The following is a 10,281-nucleotide window of genomic DNA, read 5'->3' on the forward strand; positions in this document are numbered from 1 at the left end:
TTCTATTACATGCTCCACGTCTCTTCTGACCACTGGTTCAAGTGCAAAGACCTTAGCATTCTTCACTAGTTTGTGGCCAGTTTAGTGATACATAGATTGTCCTTGAATTGGGGACTCTAAGTATGACCTAATGTCTAAAGTGATTGCTTCTCTTTGTTGTTGTTTGTTTTTGGTTGTGAAGTGATTGCTTCTTGATTAGGGTTTAGGGAACTTTACCTGCATTATCTTTCTCCTGAAGGTATCCAGACTTCACAATCCAGCCTAAGAGCTTCTGCTGGTAACTTTCCATACAAAAGTTCAGGTTTTAATTGGCATTTCTTTCTCCATGTATGGTTAGGTTTTTCTTAACCTGCCCAGTTAGGCTTTCCTTCCTCTTTCCTAACATGGCCTCTTCAAATGTGACCTATTCCAGGATTTTATTTCATGTTATTTCCCTATGACTTATGTCAATATATTCAGAATCTCATGTCTCTGCTGAAGGTAGCTGGCTTTCCACAGTATGAAAAATAAGATTTTTGTGCTTGGTACCTTGTAGAAATCAAGAACCATCTCATCACCATCCATTTCTAATAGCCTTATTTGAGGAAGATTGTTCTAGGTCATCCTGCTGGTTTCAAAGTGTTTATATTCTGGTACGCTGATCTCCTAAGCAGTGGTGTGTGATTCAGATGTGAGTATGGCTGTGAGAGAAGACATGAATAGAATTTTTCACCTTTTTAAAAACCATTTTTAAAAAAGGTATGTAGATCACACAAAATGTTACATTAAAAAATATAGGAGATTCCAATATGTTCCACTCCCTACACCCCCCACTTTTCCCACATCAACAACTTCTTTCATTAGTGTGGTACATCCACTGCATTTGATGAATATTTTTTGGAGCACTGCTACACAGCATGGATTCTAGTTTACATTGTAATTTACAATCTCTCCCAGTCCATTCAGTGGGTTATGGCAGGATATATAATGTCCTGCATCTGTCCCTGCATTATCATTCAGGACAATTCCAAGTCTCAAAAATGCTCTTACATCACACCTCCTTTTCCCTCTCCCTGCCTTCAGCAACCCCAATGGCCACTCTCTCCACATCACAAAATAATTTCTTCTATTGGTACGGTCACAATAATTCCACAGTAGAATTATTGGACCAGTAAGTCCACTCTAGTCCATATTTTATTCTCTAATCCTGAGGACTCTGGGATGGTGATGCCCACTCCACCTCTCATTGAGAGGGGCCTTTGATCCCATATGGCTGATGGATGTGACTCTCCTGCTTGCAGTTGTAGACTCTCTCGGTTCCTTGGTGTGGTGGTTGTCCATCCTTCCCTCCTTGTTAGCTGACCTGCGTAAGTCCAACAAACTAGAGAGTAAATGTTGCAACTTCGCTGAGGCTCAGGGCCCATCTGGCACATGCACAGCTCAGAGATTCAAGTCTCCTGGACATACACCAACTCCAGTGCCCACCAAAGTTTAAATAAAAGGGACAGAAGAAGCATGTGGAGAGAAGTCACATCTGAGTCCAACTCCATCACACTTGGGAGCACAAATTCCAAAATAGGGCCCACCGGCAAGGCACAGAACTTTAGAGATATCGGCCATGACCATAGGACCTTGATGTCTCTGTAGCCCTCAGGAGCACCACTACCTGGGGTAGTATCTACTTTGACTGTCTTTGAGATCCTACTAAGACATGCATAAGTGTGGCCCCTCTGATGACCTCCTGACTCATTTTGAAGTCTCTTAACCATATAAACTCATTTGTCTTTACCATTTCCCCCTTTTATTCCAGGTCTTTTTCCAGTTGCATTAGCAGCCACTGCTTGGTAGTAATCCCTCAGAGCTAGGGAGGCTCATCTCCAGGAATCATGTCCCATGCTGGGGGGAAGGTAATGCATTTACATGCTGAGTTTGGCTTAGAGAGTGGTCATATTTGAGCAACATGGAGGCTCTCAGGGGGTAACTCTTGGTACCCTGGAAGACTAGGCCAAGTTGAAAATTCAAGTGCAAAAGGCTCATAAGCATAGTCATCAGTATCAAGGGCCCATCATTGGACCATTCTTCTTCACTCATCATTGCCCCTGCACTTGGGGGATTGCTGCTGTTCCACTGGAGAATCCAGCACCTTGTTTCTATGAGATGTTTGTAGTTACCAGGATGTTTCTTCATTCAATAGTATATTTGCACAGAAATAGGAATACACCTTTCTTTATAACACTTATATACAAATATGCACTAACCTTATTTGGGGAGCATGCTTTAATGATGCAGTTATGAGTGATCCACAAAGCTTGGATGATGAGAGTCATATTTTCTGTTGTCTCCTGGGCACTCACAGAAGAAAATTTTAGGGTGCTTGTGAAGGCATAAAATTGTGTCACTTTCCTTGATCTGGAAGAAGGAGATTAAGTTTTTCCTGCTCCTACGGTGGAATTTCTCCTTTAAAAAGAAAGATTTTTCAGTGGTTTTAAATGAACGATCCACGTAACCCATGAATTCCTGAATAGTATGCATAATTTAAGGGATCTGCCCACTATTGCCTTTCTTTTAGCATGTATTTATAGGACTGAAATCCCCTAGGTAACTCTGAACATACTGTACTCCTACACCCTATATTTACAATGATTAACATATACTACTTGACAAGTTTTAAAATGCCAATTATTTGTAAGGCTCATTTTTAAAAATAGCTAAATGAAATCAATGCCTATATTTCACAGAAATAACGAGAGAACAAATTTAGAATGCTGATTTTAATTTATTTCTGATCATTCTTCTTAAAAATTTACATTACAGTATTTTTCATGCCTTACATGAAATAGACGCAGGACAATAGGCATATGCCATTGAGAAGTATCTAGAAGACATGGACGATCATTTAGGGCTGTGGCTTAATGACGGCATGTGTCTTGAAGGGTGGAGACAGATGGGCAATTAGATTCATATTTTTCTCGTTTCTTCTGGGAATACCGTGAAGCAAACCCAAATTTTCCGAATGTGTGGATAGAGAAAATTATGTCACTTTACTTGATGGACATTTTGGAAGAAAATAATTTTTCTAATGATGCTATGGAATTTCTATTTTAGAAAATCAAACATTTCCAACATTTACACCAGATATCCATCTAGGCTTTGAATTCTTCAGAGTTATACCAGGTACATGGCATCTTAACACTTCTTTCCTTAAGTGATCTGTATTATAAAACCACAGTGCTGTAAGTATCTATGAATGTAATTGAGCTGTACACCTTGTTTTTTGGATTATAAATCTGTGAGAATACAGGCTAGACCCACTTGGAAATTTATATACCTCATATTTATAACACTTGAATTTACTGTATTTAGGTAAATACCTGCATTCCTCAGTGAAAATATTCCATGACTGGGTCCTCACCAAACTCTCTAGAATAATTTTTACACTTGGGCAGCATGATTCTTGTTTTAGTTTCCTAGACTGCTCAGAACAAATACTATGATATGTGTTGGGTTAAACAATAGAAATTTATTTGCTCATAGATTTGAGGCTGGGAAAATGTTCAAACGAGTCATTATCAAGGCGATACTTTCTTCCCACAGACTGGATGGTGACAATCCTTGGCTCCTCAGCCACATGGCAAGGCACATGGCAGTACCTGCCATGCTCTCCCTTCTCTTCTGGGTTTTATCTATTTCAGCTTCTTGCTTCCCTGCCTTTCTCTCTCCGAATTTTCTTCTCTTATAAGGACTCATTCTGACCCATTCTCAATGAGGAGGGCCACATCGTAATTGAAGTCCCCTCATCCAAATGTCCTACTTACAAAGAGTTCATACCCACAAGGAATGCACTAACTTCAAGCACATGTTTTTCTGGAGAACAGACAGCTCCAAACCCCACAAATCGGGAGAAATATCATTGCTTACTTGAAGACGATAGGAGTGATTTGACTCCTTTGGAAAAATGTATTTTAATGTCAGGGTGGATTGTCTTATAATTAAAATTTTAAATCAGAATGACCAGGAATCTATTTACATTGTGATTGTATTTACCATCTTGTTTTCATATGCCTAACAAAGAAGAGAAAAGGATTTTGGAATATATTCCTACTAATAATTGATACTGGTCTTTACACACTTGAATTAAGTTGTGTAGCATGAGAATTAAGAATCCATAAAATGTAGTTATCATGGTGGATGCACAAAAAAGTCCTAAACCTCCATCAGAGTCTTGTAAATGTAGAAAGAGATTCTGACATTTTGGTTGTCTTTTTTTTCTCTCTTTTTTACTGTAGAGAAGGAGCTAGGAAATCCTGGAGAGAGTTGCATTAGCTCTCATGAGACAGAAGTATGAGGAACGTCATAATATAAAATTAATCACTAACATTTCTATGGAGAGCATTATGTGCCTGCCACACACTCTTCCCTGCTGCATATGTAGTTCATCATTTTGCACTTGTAATATCTACAGGCTGCCAGTATTGTGACTAACTGCTTTTACGACTGCAATAACTGGGGCTCAGATGAGCTAAGTGACTGCTTAAGGTCATGTTTAGTAAATGGCAGGTCATAGACTTGCACTCAAACAGTTGGACTTAAGAGTCCACACTTAACAACATTTCGTCTTTCCTGTATGAAGAATTTTTGCCTGGCAATGAATAGGCCAGAACAAAGATAAGTACTGAGATAACACAACAGATGCATGGTGCATTCTGCTGATGTGCTTGCGTGGGAACGTCTGTTTCTTTTTATTTTAGTTCTCTCCCCTCCCCCTCCCCCCCTCCCCCTCCCCCCCAGTTGTGTGCTCTCTGTGTCCATTCGCTGTATGTTCTGTGACTGCTTCTATCCTTATCGGCGGCACTGGGAATCTGTGTTTCTTTTTGATGCATCATCTTGCTGTGTCACCTCTCCATGTGTGCGGTGCCATTCCTGGGCAGGCTGCACTTTCTTTCATGCTGGGCGGCTCTCCTTACGGGGCGCACTCCTTGCACCTGGGGCTCCCCTATGTGGGGGACACCCCTGCGTGGCACGGCACTCCTTGTGCGCACCAGCACTGCGCATGGGCCAGCTCCACACGGGTCAAGGAGGCCCGGGGTTTGAACCACAGACCTCCCATGTGGTAGGCGGATGCCCTATCCACTGGGCCAAGTCCACTTCCCTTGGGAAGGTCTTATTTCCACTTTTATTCAATTCTCCACACTCAAGTTTAGCAAATATTGTAGAGCACCGGGCAATTTGTCTGGCTGCTACAGATGCAAAGGCATAAGACGTAACTACTTCCCCTGAAAAACTAAAATAAAAGGGGGTGGGGCAGGATAAATAAAAGGGAATCCTTTCACAAAATATGGCAATTTGTCATATAGAGGAAAACACAGACCCCAGAGGAGCTCAGCAACGGGATGCAGAACCCAGCCAATGTGCATGGGGAGTGATAGGGAGAGAGCGGAGATGGCTGCGGGGCAGGTGTGAAGCTGGAATGAGTAATGAGGATCGGAAAGAGAAGGCTTTGGGGATAATCCACATATTTTGATGATGGCCATTGTGTTGGTTGATACTGATAATAGGATAATATTTGTAATAAAGATTTAAAATATTTTTCTCTTCACATATTTACTCTATACTACTTTTGCCCAAAAGAGATGAATGAAAACAAGGAACTTTCCAGTTTTACTGCCCTAAGGTATTTCTTTTACTCCCAGTCTGGCACTGGGATCTCAGCCAACACTGTCCTTCTCCTCCACGTCCTCACACTCCTTCCTGAGCACAGACTGAAGCCCACTGACCTGACAATCGGTCACCTGGCCTTCATCCACACAGTAATGCAGCTAACCACAGGGTTCGTTGCCACCGACACTTTTGGGTCTCAGAATGTTTGGAATGACCTCACATGTAAATCAGTTTTCTTCTTGCACAGGTTGATGAGGGGCCTCTCCATTTCCACCACCTGCCTGCTGAGTGTTCTCCAGGCCATCACCCTCAGCCCCAGAAGCTCCTGTTTGGCAAAGTTCAAACATAAATCCTCAAATCACAATCTGTGTCTCCTGCTCTTGCTATGGGTCTTCAACATGTCCATTTGTGTTCACCTCCTAATCTCCACTGTTGCCACCCCCAATGTGACCTCGGCCAGTCTTCTGTTAGTCACTAAATCCTGCTCTCTTTGGCTGACGAGTTGCTACCTCAGGTTCACATTGTCCATACTGGAGATAGTCCAAGATGTCTTCTTTATGGGGCTCATGGTCGTCTGTAGTGGATACATGGTGGTTCTCCTGTACAGGCATAAGAGGCGGTCCCAGCATCTTCACAGCAGCAAGCGTTCTCCAAGAGCATCCCCAGAAGAAAGGGCCGCCCGGACCATTCTGTTGCTCATGAGTTTCTTTGTGATAATGTACATTTTTGACAGCATCATCTCTTCCTCCTCAGGACTGTCATGGAACCATGATCTTGTTCATCTGTGTATCCAGATGCTTGTGGGCAACAGCTATGGCACAATCAGTCCTTTGGTGCTAATCAGTTCTGAAAGGCGAATAATGAAGTTCTTAAAATGCATGTGGGGGAAGGATCATAAATGTTTATTTATTCAGAGATAGATAAATTACTCTCAAGATGAGACAAAGCACTGACTTCAGAATGACTAATTGCCAGATAAAGGATATGCTCTCTTGGTGAAGTGAACTATTTGGAGTTATACTCTCGTTGTTAAGCCTATTTACTATAACATATGTGGCTGGCAAGTAATTAATAGATTTTTATTTAACTGAATGATGAATGAGATAATAGAAGCATAGAATTTTCAAATCAGACTCATATGAATAAGAGCTGATACCTAGCATTAAACATTAAAGAGACCAGCAGCAGATGAGGGATTGCAGGGGTATTGGGGGATGTGGTAGGAGAAGCAAGTAGGAAAAATGACAAAGGAGACTTCTGGGGGTGAATGCAGCAATAATCCTTGTGTTAGTGATTGGTATGTTCTACATATATACAATTTACTATATTTCAGTTATACTGTATTATTTTTTTTTTTAGGAGATTCCAGGGATTGAACCTGGGACCTCATATGTGGGAAGGAGGTGCTCAACCACTGAGCTACACCCACTCCCCTCAGTTAGACTTTAAAAAGCTGTTCAACACAATTGAAAAAGAGGAAAAAACTTGGATGAACAATTTGAAGACTTCACTAATTAAAATAATATGTGTGTACATGTTTCTCTATATAACCATGTATAAAGGAATGTTTAAACACAGAGCGGGTACAATGCCAGAGGAAATCTACACGTTTCATAAATTAAAATTTCTGCTGCCTTTGTTATATAAGCATGATTTAATAACATCAGTCAATACCAATACAAAGATAAAAAGTAGGAATTATCCCTCTATTTGCAAAATTTTTAAAACCTTATCAAAACCTGAAGATACATGTAACTTTAAAAATTTTAGAAAGGCAGAATAGGATATGAATTCCAATATGTAATCGTACACGATAGATTTGGAATCCAGAAAGTCAAATATTCTAACCATAGATTTGCCCTCCTCTAGGAAGGCAATTATGATGGTCATAATGCTGAATTCTAGCATTATTTATTTCAGTTTTTAAAAATATCATACAATATTATCATTGCTATAGCACAATATTAGAAGCAGCAAAGAATGTGGATATGACAAAGTTTCTCACTAAACACATTTTCTGCAATATGCCATCTGATATATAGCATCACATTCATAGCGAGGCACTTCCCTCCTCTATATAATGTTGATATTGTTGCTGTACATTATATGAAAGAGTAGTCAGTATATAAACCTTGTGCTCTAAATCCTGGATCAAATAAGAAACATTCATCTAAATTCCTAGGCTTGCTTCCAAATAAATGTAATCCTGGGATTCGGGTCAGAATGATTTAAAACCAGAAATTGAGCACCTGTAAAGCCCCTGTGTCCCTTGAGGCATTGGCCAAGCAGGTAACTGACATTTACCTGCTCCAACATGGCAGACGAGGGCTTAGCTCCACTCAGGAGGGAGGTTGTACTTGAAAGGCTCACATAAAAGAGGACCCTCAAAAGTCTACACTTTGAAGAAGCTGTGGACCTAATAAAAACAGTGGGTGGAAAGTAGAGAAGGAAACCAGTCCTCTTCTGCCTGGGAGCTGGTGATGACAAAAGTTTTGCTTCGTGTCAGTTTGAACTTCAAGTTTAACAAAGGTTTGTGATTCAGAATATCATTCCCCAGTTGTTAGTGCTGCAGAGTAGGGGGAGAAAATAAAAACTTCTTCTTGAAAAATTCCCCAAATTAAAATCTGCTATACTTAAGTGAAAAAAACTATAAATTTTCAGAGCATTCAAAATCCTAATTTCTCTAGATATTAAAGAGAAAGAAATTAACTTTCTTAAACTCTGGATATTTGGCTATCCACATAAGTATGATGAAATGTGAAGAAATAAAAGAGACTTGAACATGAGAAAAGATTAAAAGACTATTTGCTCATGAAAAATGAATCAAATAAAACTTCTCAAATAGAATTTTAAAAATTGGAATAAAAAATCTAATGGAGGGAGCAGACGTGGCTCAATTGATACAGCGTCCACCTACCATATAGGAGGTCCAGGGTTTGGTACCCGAGGCCTCCTGGCCCTTGTGGAGAGCTGGCCCATGCATGCACAGTGCTGCTGTGTGCAAGGAGTGCTGTACCATGTAGGGGCACCCCCATGTAGGGATGCCCCTCGTACAAGGCGTGCGTTCCACAAGGAGAGCCGCCCCATACGATAAAAGCACAGCCTGCCCAGGAGTGACGCTGCAAACATGGAGAGTTGATGCAGCAAGATGACGCAACAAAAAGAAACATAGATTCCTAGTGCTGCCTGACAAGAATGCAAGCGGATGCAGAAGAATACACCGTGAATGGACACAGAGAGCAGACAAGAGTGGTGGGGGAAGGGGAGAGAAATAAATAAAAATAAATCCTTAAAAAAATATATAATGGGGAAGCGGACTTGGCCCAATAGATAGGGTGTTCGCCTACCACATGGGAGGTTCGCAATTCAAACTCTAGTTCTCCTTGACCCGTGTGAAGCTGGCCAATATGCAGTGCTCATGCACATAAGGAGTGCCATGCCATGCAGGGGTGTCCCCTGCATAGGGGAGCCCCATACGCAAGCAGTGCACCCCATAAGGAGAGCCTCCCAGTGTGAGAGAAAGCACAATCTGCCCAGGAACAGCGCCACGCACTCAGAGAGGTGACACAACAAGATGATGCAACAAAAAGAAACACAGATTGCCAGTTCTGCTGATAAGGATAGAAGCAGTCAAAGAAGAACACACAGCAAATGGACACAGAGAGCTGACAACTGGGGGTGGGGGTGGGGGAGAGAAATAAATTTAAAAAATAAATTAAAAATTTAAAAAATTAAAAAAATTAAAAAATATATATATAATGGATGTGATCCAGTTCTACTATGGTAGAAACCCATTTTTCCTGCTGACTAACAGCAAAATATAGGGAAACTTAAAACACACACACATACATAACTACCATAGGACTCTGAAAGTAAAGAAAGGCAGGCAGAGTGCTGATAGGAACCAAAACCTGGAGGTGCACCCTGCATGGGGATGATTTCCAATTTCTGTTCTCTCCTGCTTTTTTTTTTTTTTTTAACTCCTGCAACATCATGCAACTGATGTGGGTCAGAGAAGCTAAAATTCTACTATAAAACCTCTCTTTCTGGCCAGAAGCAATAAAAGTAGCCCTTAAGGAGCAGAGAGCATGGAAGAGATAGTTGAAGGGGGGAAGCAAAGAAGGAAGTCCCCCAAAGCTGTGGACTCCCTTGCACAAGCCTCAGCCCTTCCCCCGAGCATATGTGGGTCAGAACCAAGTGAACATAACTGAAATATGAACCACCACAGAATGATGAAGCAATTTATGGGCTGAACCTAACCAGGCTGATTACCCTTGCAAACAAAATTATCAACATTATTCTCTAAAAAAATTGTGACAGGATGGAAAAGCAACATAATATTCACAAAGTCCAAGACATAATTAAAAACTGCACAACATATAAAGAACCAGTAAACGTGAGCAATTCTAAGGGATAAATACAGCAAACAAATGGCTAACCCAAAATCATACAGATTTTTGTATTCTCTAAGAGTAAATTTACAGAAAAACTATAAAGAAAATACAGAAATCACATAGATTTTTGAAAGTATCAGGAAGTTTATAGAAGATATGAAGACGTAGGATTTCTCTGTAGAAAAACAGGGACAAAAAAATAACAAAATGGAAGTTTTAGAACTAAATAAATATAATATCTGCAATAAGA

At 40.6% G+C, this 10,281-nt stretch overlaps 1 protein-coding gene across 1 annotated transcript; it reads left to right on the top strand.

Moving 5' to 3' along the window:
• Nucleotides 1-5,609: 5,609 nt before the first annotated feature.
• LOC101431762 (vomeronasal type-1 receptor 90-like) lies at nucleotides 5,610-6,557 on the top strand. The gene has a single exon (XM_004452054.3). The coding sequence runs from the start codon at nucleotides 5,610-5,612 to the stop codon at nucleotides 6,555-6,557; it is 948 nt and encodes a 315-aa protein (XP_004452111.3).
• Nucleotides 6,558-10,281: the final 3,724 nt, after the last annotated feature.

Source organism: Dasypus novemcinctus, chromosome 26 (genome assembly GCF_030445035.2).
Source record: "Dasypus novemcinctus isolate mDasNov1 chromosome 26, mDasNov1.1.hap2, whole genome shotgun sequence".
Lineage (NCBI taxonomy): Eukaryota > Metazoa > Chordata > Mammalia > Cingulata > Dasypodidae > Dasypus > Dasypus novemcinctus.